Source organism: Diabrotica virgifera, chromosome 8 (genome assembly GCF_917563875.1).
Source record: "Diabrotica virgifera virgifera chromosome 8, PGI_DIABVI_V3a".
Lineage (NCBI taxonomy): Eukaryota > Metazoa > Arthropoda > Insecta > Coleoptera > Chrysomelidae > Diabrotica > Diabrotica virgifera.
The window spans coordinates 179,493,045-179,505,979 of NC_065450.1; the positions used below are offsets into that span (position 1 = coordinate 179,493,045).

General features: G+C 34.4%; 1 protein-coding gene across 10 annotated transcripts in view; it reads right to left on the minus strand.

Annotated features, from left to right (window-relative positions):
- LOC114329870 (golgin subfamily A member 6-like protein 22) overlaps positions 1–12,935 on the minus strand; it is a 482,825-nt gene that overhangs the window by 137,082 nt on the left and 332,808 nt on the right. For all 10 annotated transcript variants that reach the window (XM_050658302.1, XM_050658300.1, XM_050658299.1 and 7 more), the window contains one exon: positions 10,823–10,947. In XM_050658302.1, coding sequence (XP_050514259.1) covers positions 10,823–10,947 — 125 coding nt within the window. The remainder of the gene's footprint in view (positions 1–10,822; positions 10,948–12,935) is intronic.

The window sequence follows — 12,935 nt, forward strand, 5'->3', positions numbered from 1 at the left end:
TTTACACTGCGAAATTGAGTTAATTATTAACTTAGAACTAAAACTATGCTTAGACATTGATTAACTACAAACAGCAATTTCGTAATATAACAGCGTTAGAAATTAATTTCAGCTTCTGCTTCCGTATCTTATAATGCAAAATTAGGAGAGTCGTGCAAGACTGCCATACAGTAAATGTTACTTTGAATAGAACTAAGATGAGAAATTTATTGTTTAAAGCCGGAAAATGAACAAGTAATATAAAGTAAATGTAAAAAGCACAATAACGTACAATTCTTTCTCTCCATGTCTTTTTTTATTGTGCTTCCCACTGAACAATTTTCTGAGATACAGAACACAACTATTAAATTGATAGATAAATAAATTAAAGCCCTCCTTTAAAATTTTTTGTGCTATGAATGAGGTAGAGTATTTACGCTCTAGAGGAACAAGTTAGGAATTTGGAGTTGTAACTTGTTCATTCCAAGAAACATCTGACCCCACGTTTGAGTATTTCATCGGGGCATATTATGAAGAAATCAGTAAAGCAAGACATGGTGTTACCACGGAAGAAAAACAAGATTTGCTCGCACTTCCAGATGACTACTCATGGCCCATGCCATTTCGGCCAGTACTAAAACGCATAATAATTATAGTCGGTTCGCTAAACTCAGACACAACTGGCTAGTGATTTTAGCTGATAATTATTTTGTTTTTGGCCAATTTTGCCAAAATTGGCAAAATTGCTAACTATTTAGTAATTATTAACTATTTAGTATTTATTTTTTCGCCAATGTTACCAAATTGGCAAAATTACTTACTAAAATTACTAGCCATTTGTGTCTGATTTTAGCGAACCGACTATAGCATTCATCTTTCGAAGGAAGTTTGGTCGAGTTGTAGAACTTCAATGACAAATACTAGCTTTGGAGAAGCTTTGAACTGGGATATGCATCACGTTATCTTTTCTGTCGGATAGCAAAACACACTGCTCGTGACTAATCCACCTACCAGATGTGTGGAAAATATTACTTCAATTAAGATAGCACATGCTGGAGTCCTATATGCACAAATTAGGCATGAGAATCTGGACCGCTTCCAATTGGATAGGAGTTTTTTTTTTAAATATGGTGGAGGAAAAGCCGAAGCTTGAATGCCGCGGAATGATTTGAGGGTTGTTTAAAATATGGTGGAGGAATCTTTAAGGACACTGAAGTCCAGGTACTAGTATGTTGCAATCCGCATGGTTATCATGCGATTATCATGTCTTTTGCCACTTTTATAATAGTCTGTATAATATAGTCGCCTCTTTAAAATATGCTTCCTCCGAGAACCTCGTCTGGACTGGGACTGGATGCTGCTATCGCCAAATGCACCCTCAGGAAAGAAACTGCTCATGGCCAATCCACCCACCAAAATATATGAAAAACATTGATGTTAAATGTGGTAGAAGGAAATTAAGGGAATTTTGTCTGCAGTATCGTAACATATTCATACCAAGAGAAGGAAAGAAAGAAAGAACTAACGTTGTCAAACATAAAATTGATCAGAAGAACTCCCGATTTGACTCCGCGTTGAATAGTTTTGGTTTTTAGAAAACCCCTTGTTTTGATGATGTTTTGGCAAGACTGCACTTCTTGCCATTGTCAAAGTGAGATTAGTTCTGTTTCTTCCCAAAGTACCTACTCAACAAACATATATCGACCAAATAAATTGAGGATATGGCTGTTATGCCATATGTTAATGTGAAAATTATCGAATAATAAACCTTATGAGCCATCTCCTGAAAACTTTTTCAAAAATTATACATAAAAGAATATATAAAAAGTGTGAAGAACACATGACAAACACACAATTCGGCTTCAGGGATGCATTAGGTACTCGAGAGGCACTTTTGCAATACAAGTTCTCTTTCAAAGATGTAGAGACGTGAATTGTGATATATTGTGATATGAAAGCGTTCGATAGAATAAAACATGACGAACTGATGAAAATATTAAATTCAGTTGGTCTAGACAGCAGATATCGCCGTATAATAAACAATATCTATTACGAACAAACTGCAGCTGTTAGAGTAGGGGATCAGTTATCAGACGACATAAAGATAAAAAGAGCTGTGCGACAGGGATGTATATTGGCCCCATTATTGTTCAATACATATTCAGAGCACATTATGAACCTAGCGCTAACGGACATAGACGAGGGAATACTTATAAACGGAGAACGATTGAACAACATAAGTTAGGCTGATGATACTGTCATTTTTGCATACAGTCTTGAAGGTCTACAGACACTTGTCTCCAGGGGGGCAGAAGTAAGTAGCAGGTTTGGGCTTGATTTTAACATCAAAAAAACCAAATACATGGTTATAAGCAGAAATAGAATACCACCTGGTCAATTACTAATTAACCAACAACCTATAACACAAATCACCAACTTTTGTTATTTGGGTGCAAACTTAAATGAACAGTGGGACCAATCAACGGAAATTAAGATAAGGATCGAGAAGGCAAGATCAGCTTTCGTCAAAATGCAAAAAATCTTTAACAGCCACGATATAAAATTGGAAATAAAACTTCGCTTACTAAAATGCTACGTATTCTCCGTTCTTTTATATAGCGTGGAGTCATGGAGCTTAACTGAAGCATCACTGAAGAGACTCGAAGCATTTGAGATGTGGTGCTATAGACGCATGTTGAGGATTTCCTGGATAGACAGAGTTACCAACGAAGAAGTTCTACATAGAATGCGTAAAGAGCACGAACTAGTCGTAACCATAAAACGTCGCAAACTGGAATACCTGGGCCATATTATGCGCAATGAACAACGATATGACCTACTTCGGACAATACTTCAAGGTAAAGTGCATGGGAAAAGAGGTCCAGGACGAAGAAGAATATCCTGGCTGCATAACCTGCGAAAATGGTTTAACTTAACCACTACCGGACTTTTCAGGGCAGCAGTCAACAAAGTCAAAATAGCCATGTTAGTGTCCAACATCCGTAACGGATAGACACCATAAGAAGAAGATGGCTGTTATCTGATGTTGGTCATCAAAACACCGACAAGTTTATACAGTTACATACATTTTGTTTTAGCTTTAAAATAAACGATTTGTCAAGAGGGTGTCATACTATATCCTCACTTTATAAGGACTACAAATAAAACTGACACACAACATAAAAGAATCACTAGGGTTGGTGAATAAACAAACTAATTTATAACAACCAGCTGAGTAAGTTTTATAGTTTTATTAGCTAAAATATTTTTTCTATCTCTTACAATTAACAGAAACACTATATCTTCTATAAATACTATCAAGAATATCTATAAATTATACTCAAATATCTAATTCAAAAAGAATTCTAAAAGGCAGTGCTTGGATAATACCTTTCTTGAATGTTAAGATCAAAAATTAGATTTTGCTTCTTCTTACCCATATAAAAATACTGAATCATTTTTGTACGTTTCTTCTATTTTTCATTAAGTCTCAACAATTGTTGTTATTTTCATCATAAATAACAAGAATAATTATCAGTTCTCTTATTACAGGTAATTTTCAATTAATTTTTAAAATGCAAAAACTTGTTTAGACTGCATTAGGAATATTTGTCATATTATTATTTTCACCTAATCACTACAATATGCCTTTATCAATTTATTAATTCCCTAAAAATAGTTTATCTTTAATTCAACATATTAAAAATTAAAATTATTTGAGTTTTTCATGTTTTTAAAACTTTTGACAGGCAAACACACTTTCACGCATCCTATAATTTGAGAGTATATAGAGCACACATAGCAGGGGTTAAAACAGAGAATAACGCAGCACAAAAGTGACTGCAAAACAGAGAAAAATGATTTGGCAGTAACACACCACTCCAACACAATAGGGCACACATTTCGTTTATCATATTTCAAGATATTAGATATACAAAAAAAAAACGTTAAAAGAATATTTCTGGAAATGTGCCACCTCCACAAAAACAAAAAGTCAATTAACTATTTATAAGACAGATACTTGTAAGTTAAGCGACATTTATTGCAATATTTTAAAATTCTGATAAACTAAAAACATATAAAATGTGGATCGATAATAAAACTAGTTGGATACATAATATGCGTTAAGATCACATGTGAAAAAAAAATACCTAAATCGATGCCACTTCGGATGTTGGTAGAACAGCATGTGTTTGTCCAATAGAATTGGTAAAAAACAACATTTGTAAGTGATAACATTGTAAATGTTGTTTTTATCTAACTTATAATTAATGTCGGAAAACTTACTATCCTCAACAAAACATAAACATAAACAAGAAGAATAATGTGATCGACTACTTTTGGAAATTTAGCTCTATACTGAACAAAAATTAGTATATATCAGTAATGTCTGGTCAATACATGATTTTGGTATTCCTTAGCGAACCCAAACTTTAATATTGATTAAGTCAATATCAAAAAGACTGCAAAGGAAAGATATTAAATGATTTTGGGCAAATATATGCGAAACTAAATTCATCGATGAAAATATTACATAAAAACAAATCAAAAGTATGAATATGAAGATTGCGGGAACAAATCGAATAAGGAAGTCAGAATAGAAACATCTGGGGAGCAATGAAGGGTGTACAATGTATATGTCGGTCCTTTAGTACAAAAAATAAAGCGAGAATAATATCTACTAACAAAGAATTTGATTCTGAATTATGTGCTCCATGCTTTGCACCATTCTGGAAATTTCAAGCTTCTGGATCTTAAAAATGAAAGTACCTAATTGTTTGGTTGATCACAAAGTATTATGGTATTGAAATTGATAAAAATGTCTTTCTGTTACAGTGGTGAAGTGAGTCTAAATTTTTCCTGTCTAGTTTTAGGATTATCTTTATGGTATATCTTGCACGTTTTTAGAGCATTCTTTTATAAAACGACTCATTGGTATAAAAAAATCCATTGTTCTAATAACTGCCAACGTATTGAGACGACCTGTGTGTATCATTATACAAAATATATTTTAGTAGTGACTACGTCAAAATAATAATACATAGGTTATATTTGTTAATATCATTGCCGTTTTTTAAAGCAAAAGCTACTGCAAGAAATTTGCGTTATATATAAGAGTAATTTTTTATATTAACAACCTTCAATTTTTCTTTAGTTCGTTTTTTTAACTACAAGACTTAGTAGCATAAAAACCTAACGTAAAGATGAAGGAACTAAGTGTATTTTTGATAATAAAAGTATCCTTTTTCCGTTTGGTAATTAAAATGCATTATGACGTTTTCGTAAAAAAGGGCTTAACAAGGAAAAACCACAAAGATTAGAAGACATAAATAAAACATGAAATGTAATAAAAAGCTGAATATATTCACAAAAAAGAGTGTACATTGCGTTTTATCCAAAAGAGCGAACATTGGATGTCAGGGGAAACCTTAGAATTACTGGAAAAAAGAAGAGTTATGGTATAACATACCCAAAAACAAGAAGCAACATTCAAGTAATAGCGGAGCTATGCAGGAAAATAGAATTTATGTGCATGAGAGATAAAATCTTCTAGGCTCGCGCCCGTTCCATCTTCGGATGCCTCCTCATCAGATATCCAGGTTGTCACTCCATCTCTTCCTTGGCCTTCCTATATTCCTTCGGCCGTTTAGTGATCTCTCTCGTGCTATCTTTACTAGTCTTCCTTCTTCCATTCTGCTTATATGGCTTTTTTTCTTTTGTGTTCAGTCATTTAAATTCTTTATATTACAGCTTTGCCCGAAGTCTGTGCTACGTTGTCTATCCCATAATGATTTTCCTGTGATATCTCGGACTATTTTCAGTTCACACGTTTCCATCAGTCTTTTTGTCGTTGTGGTGTCAGGTCTTGTTTCAGCAGTTTAAGTCATAATTGGCCTAACTACTGTCCTATAGATCTTGGCCTTTGTTTCTATTCGTAGATGTGTGCTGCGCTAGATAGTGTGTTTAAGACATCCTGCTATTCTGTTGGATTTGTTTACTTGTTGGCCAAAGTCCGCTTCTGTGCCTCCATAACTCTGCATTAGGACTCCCAGGTAGCTGATACTTCTTTCTTGCTGGATTATTTTGCTGTCTACTTCTAGCTTGCACCTTATTGGATCTTTAGAAATTACCATACTTTTTGATTCATTTGGTGATATTATCATGTTGATCTTTCTGGCTGTTATATTAAGGTAATATAAAAGCCTCTGAAGGTCATCTTCACTCTCTGGAGTAAGTATGGCATCATCTGCATAGCATACTATAGAGATAATTTCTTCACCCATTCTGTACTCAGGTTTTTTACTTTATAAATAATTGTTTTCACCCATTTTGAAAAAATGTGAAATCTTTGTATTATCCACGTCCGTCTGTCCGTCTGTCCGTAACCACAACTCCTCCGGCAATATAGCAGTTAGAATGACAAATGAGGTGTCAAATGAAAGCTGCTAATCCAAGGATGGTACTAAAGGTGAGATATTTGACCTTGGCGGTCTGTCCGTCGGTCTGTACGACCGCGAATATAACTCCTCCATCATTATACCAGGTAGAATGACAAATGAGGTGTCAAATGAAAGCTGATAATCCTAGGATTGTACTAAAGTTGAGATATTTGACCTAGGCGGTCTGTGCGTCGGTCCCTCCGACCGCGAATATAACTCCTCCGTCATTATACCAGGTAGAATGACAAATGAGGTGTCAAATGAAAGCTGATAATCCAAGGATGGTACTAAAGGTGAGATATTTAACTTAGGCGGTCTGTACGTCGGTCCCTCCGACCGCGAATATAACTCCTCCATCGTTATACCAGCTTGAATGATAAATGAGGTGTCAAATGAAAGCTTATAATCCAAGGATGGTACTAAAGGTGAGATATTTGACCTAGGCTGTCTTTCCGTCGGTCCGTACGACCGCGAATATAACTTCTCCGTCATTATACTAGGTAGAATGACAAATGAGGTGTCAAATAAAAGCTGATAATCCAAGGATGGTACTAAAGTGAGATATTTGACCTGGGCAATCTTTCCGTCGGTCCGTAGGACCGCCAATGCAACTCCTCTGCCATTATACCGGGTAGAATCACAAATGAGGTGACAAATGTCAATGTTTAGTAAGAATGACTCAACATTAGTAAATTCGTATATCAATCCACGCAAAGTTACACGTAAAATTCAAATATCGTCTTCCAGTTCTACTTTCGATTACTTTGGGTGAAAACCTAGGACTTCGAAGTCCAATTACTTGTTTCATTTATGATTAGGTTAAACAGCAGCGGGCTCAATGAGTCTCCTTGACGTATATCTCTTTCCACTTGTATCGGATGTGTTAGTATGTTATTAATTCTGGCCTGTATGTTATTCCTGCTGTATATGTTTTCGATAGCCTTGATAATATCTGACGGTATGTTTCGTTTATATAAAAGGTGAATAACGTCATTCAGCTCTACACTGTCGAATGCCTTTTGTAAATCTATGAAGCGACAGTAAGGCGGGACGTTGTATTCTAGTAATTTTCCATGACTTTCCTGACGACAAAAACTGCATCGTTACAGGATTGTCCGGATCTAAAGCCTTGCTGTTCATCTGCTAGATCTATTTCGTTGGTGATAAAATCAACCATATAAATAACGTGTGTCTTTTCAATAAAAAATGTTAATTCATTTGAAGTACAACACCTATTAAAAAAGTAACGTAACGTCTATGGTTTGCTAACATGTAATTTTTCCTCTCACGTCATATTTACTTTTGATGTGACAGAAAAAATTACATATTAGCAAACCACAGGCGTTACGTTTCATTTTTAAGAGGTGTTGTACTTCAAATTAATTAACAGTGTTTTGCAAAGACGGTGCAAATATCAAAAAAAGATCTTGGATGGTCGTTATGTCTAAATAGTCCATCTAAATGCTTTTCTAATGATGTGCCGCATATGGTATACTCCCTATTTAAAAAGGGGTTGGGTAAGTGGAAGGGAGGGGATTGACAAATGATCGATGTATATATCGTAAATATGTGTCCCCCTTAGAACAAAAATCAACCTGTTTCTCCATTTCCTTGAAATCTGATAACTACTGCCAAATATCGAGGTGGACTGTTTTCTTTGGCCCAACCTGTATATCCACTGTTTGGTTTTCTGATTCACACCGGTTCACTGATGATAAACTGATGGGTCCGAAAACGTTCTTTCTGAACACATTAATGTAATCCATTTGGATTTTTATGATTTTTAATTAAATTATTACCTACTAAGGTTTTTTTCTTCGACGTTGGATTTTTTTAACTACATGGAATAGAGCAAACTCCCGGGAACTTTCCAGTTTTAGTTTATAAAAAATTACTCTTATAGTATATGCATAGTATTAATAAAAGCCGTTTTTCCCACATCCTGTTCGGTCACCTCGAGCCGGCATAGAAAGTTAATAGGTCTGGATCCCGCGTATGAAAAAAAAAGTTGATTAATAGCAAGCTGAAAATTTTTTAATAGCTTAAGGGTGACTAGTCGGACAAACTTTGATATATGGGAAGACTGGAACGGGAGAAATTTAATTGTGGAATAGGTTAAAAATTTGGAACGGTCAGACCACGAAAACGGCACATGTATTTTGTCCGACAGAACAGACTTAAACTCTCCGAACAGAGATTAAACTCTCATGCAAAAATCAGACTGCTATTTATCACTAAATGGGCGTTTTAATGAGTGGAACATGTAGAATATGTCAAATGACAGGAATTATGACAGGTGATAAATAGCAGTCTGATTTTTGCTTGAGAGGCTGTCGGACAAAATAAATGTGCCGTTTTCGTGGTCTGACCGTTCCAAATTTTTAACCTGTTCCACAATTAAAACTTCCCCTGTTCCAGTGTTCCCATATATCAAAGTTTATCAAACTAGACACCCTTAAGCTATTAACAAATTTTCAGCTTGGTTTTATCAACTTTTTTTCATACGCGGGATCCAGACATACAGTGTGACCCATTTAGATTGGAAACACCTCTATAAAATTTGAAGTTGTTAACCGATTTTAACCAAATTTTTTTTTAATGTCATGTATTAAAAGGTCTATTGCGGGACAAAATATGAAATATTTAGTTAAATTTTCAGGGCATTCTACGATACTTTTTCTTCGTCGAAAATGGAGAATTTGTATTAGCGATTTTTTTATTAAAAAAATTTCTACGCCACTGGATTTAGAGCGGCTTCAAATAGCTATGATAAAAATTTCATTAAAATATATTTATTAACACCGAAGTTATGACAACTTAAAATTTTAAAACTCACTAATCTATGAGTCAAAAAAGAACACCCTGTATCAACAGATAACCATAAAACTAATTATATTTCAAATAATTTTAATAATAAACCACTACTAGACAAAAAAATGTTTAAAATAAATTTAAAATGAAATTTTTGTCATAGCTATTTGAGGCCACTCTAAATCCAGTGGCGTAGAAATTTTTTTAATAAAAAAATCGCTAATACAAATTTTCCATTTTCGACAAAGAAAAAGTATCTTGTTAATTATTAATAATAAAATTATTTGAAAAATAATTAGTTTTATGGTTATCTGTTGATACAGGGTGTTCTTTTTTGACTCGTAGCTTGGTGAGTTTTAAAATTTTAAGTTGTCATAACTTCGTTATTAATAAATATATTTTAATGAAATTTTTGTCATAGCTATTTGAAGTAGGGATGGGAAAAACCTACCGGTTTAAACCTAAAACCGGTTTTTTTACTTCGCAATAACCGGTTTTACCGGTTCTTTTTTTGTCCCGGTTTTTTAAAGTAAAAACCGGTTATTAGGTTTTTACGGTGATTAGGATTAGGTTAGGTATTATTTCGGATCCCAATCATATTTATTATTCTCAAGTAATTATTCCAAACAAAACCATAATTCAAATTTTATTTTATTTTATAAAATACAGAAGCAAACTAAAAGTGCAATCTCACATCAGCCAGAAACAATTATTAAGTTTTATTATAATATTTCCTTGAAAAGGTATTTGTAATCATATTTACATAAGAAGTGATCTGGTTGAATTAGACGCAAACATCATCTATTTTTCACACTTAACTCTTGACATAGAAAGTGGGTGAATGACTTTTTCTGATACCAAAAATAATGCTCTGACTATGAATATCGAATTACTGATTACGAATACGAATCTCCAAGAATTTCGCTACGTTTTCAAAACGATACACTCATACAAGAAGTATTAAATGGGTTAAAATGTAAAAAAAAATCCTATTCTACAAATATACAAACGTGTTAAAAGTAATACATGTCCTTTCGAGAGTACTAATTTTGATCATATTGATATCGAGTCGAATGGAGTATCGCAAACTAAAGTCTATTGTAAATGTAACTTTGTAACCTATTGGATTAAAAAAACCGAAAACCGGTTTTTTCCAAAAACCGGTTTTTTTGGCTAGTTATAACCGCCAGGTTACCCGTAAGCAAAAAATCCGGTATAACCAAAAACCGGTGTTTTGTCAAAAACCGCCATCCCTAATTTGAAGCCACTCTAAATCCAGTGGCGTAGAAATTTTTTTAATAAAAAAATAGCTAATACAAATTCTTCATTTTCGACGAAGAGAAAGTATCGTAGAATGCCCTGAAAATTTAACTAAATATTTCATATTTTGTCCCGCAATAGACCTTTTATTACATGACATTAAAAAAAATTTGGTTAAAATCGGTTAACAACTTCAAATTTTATAGAGGTGTCTCCAATCTAAATGGGTCACACTGTATAAGCTTAAACTCATCTTTATGCCATTATGCTGCGTTCGAGCGAGCAGCCTCGGATCGAGAAAGGGCTCGAGGAGCGACTCGAACTCAACTCACCGATATATTTTTTAACGGGTTCCGTGTAATAGGTGGTGTATTCGGTTTTAGAGTTAGGCGAGGTCACTAACAACCGGTGGATGTAGTTGTCGTTATGTAGTCTGGCCGGAAGACCATTATCGTATCTGAAACAATAAGAAAGTATGTATATGAGATTTTGTTTAAATATTTGTTAATTTATATTTATTAATATTATTATTTTAGTGAAATAAATGGCGACTCGATTCTAGTTTTCTGTTGACCTAGATATCAAAATATCAAAAGGCACCGCTGGGAAAATATTCCAAAAATGCGGTTCAGAGAAACTATATGAAACGAGTCTTTGTACTCTCATACAGAGTATGGCATTAGTAAAAATACAAAAATAGACGGTTTAGTTTTGATTTAAATCTGTCTCCTGCCATCCCCCGATAGCGCTATTTCTAGGTCTACCTTTTGTCAAGGAGGCTATGCAAGAAGACAAATTTAAATCAAAAATTCCGTAGTTCTCGGTATACAATAAAACTATTTATACCGGAGTAAGGTTAGAACGCCCTCTAACGGGGAATAAGTGAAATAAATGGCGACTCGATTCTAGTTTTCTGTTGACCTAGATATCAAAATATCAAAAGGCACCGCTGGGAAAATATTCCAAAAATGCGGTTCAGAGAAACTATATGAAACGAGTTTTTGTACTCTCATACAGAGTATGGCATTAGTAAAAATACAAAAATAGACGGTTTAGTTTTGATTTAAATCTGTCTCCTGCCATCCCCCGATAGCGCTATTTCTAGGTCTACCTTTTGTCAAGGAGGCTATGCAAGAAGACAAATTTAAATCAAAAATTCCGTAGTTCTCGGTATACAATAAAACTATTTATACCGGAGTAAGGTTAGAACGCCCTCTAACGGGGAATAAGTGAAATAAATGGCGACTCGATTCTAGTTTTCTGTTGACCTAGATATCAAAATATCAAAAGGCACCGCTGGGAAAATATTCCAAAAATGCGGTTCAGAGAAACTATATGAAACGAGTCTTTGTACTCTCATACAGAGTATGGCATTAGTAAAAATACAAGACCTAGAAATAGCGCTATCGGGGGATGGCAGGAGACAGATTTAAATCAAAACTAAACCGTCTATTTTTGTATTTTTACTAATGCCATACTCTGTATGAGAGTACAAAGACTCGTTTCATATAGTTTCTCTGAACCGCATTTTTGGAATATTTTCCCAGCGGTGCCTTTTGATATTTTGATATCTAGGTCAACAGAAAACTAGAATCGAGTCGCCATTTATTTCACTTATTCCCCGTTAGAGGGCGTTCTAACCTTACTCCGGTATAAATAGTTTTATTGTATACCGAGAACTACGGAAGTTTTGATTTAAATTTGTCTTCTTGCATAGCCTCCTTGACAAAAGGTAGACCTAGAAATAGCGCTATCGGGGGATGGTAGGAGACAGATTTAAATCAAAACTAAACCGTCTATTTTTGTATTTTTACTAATGCCATAGTCTGTATGAGAGTACAAAGACTCGTTTCATATAGTTTCTCTGAACCGCATTTTTGGAATATTTTCCCAGCGGTGCCTTTTGATATTTTGATATCTAGGTCAACAGAAAACTAGAATCGAGTCGCCATTTATTTCACTTATTCCCTGTTAGAGGGCGTTCTAACCTTACTCCGGTATAAATAGTTTTATTGTATACCGAGAACTACGGAAGTTTTGATTTAAATTTGTCTTCTTGCATAGCCTCCTTGACAAAAGGTAGACCTAGAAATAGCGCTATCGGGGGATGGCAGGAGACAGATTTAAATCAAAACTAAACCGTCTATTTTTGTATTTTTACTAATGCCATACTCTGTATGAGAGTACAAAGACTCGTTTCATATAGTTTCTCTGAACCGCATTTTTGGAATATTTTCCCAGCGGTGCCTTTTGATATTTTGATATCTAGGTCAACAGAAAACTAGAATCGAGTCGCCATTTATTTCACTTATTCCCCGTTAGAGGGCGTTCTAACCTTACTCCGGTATAAATAGTTTTATTGTATACCGAGAACTACGGAAGTTTTGATTTAAATTGGTCTTCTTGCATAGCCTCCTTGACAAAAGGTAGACCTAGAAATAGCGC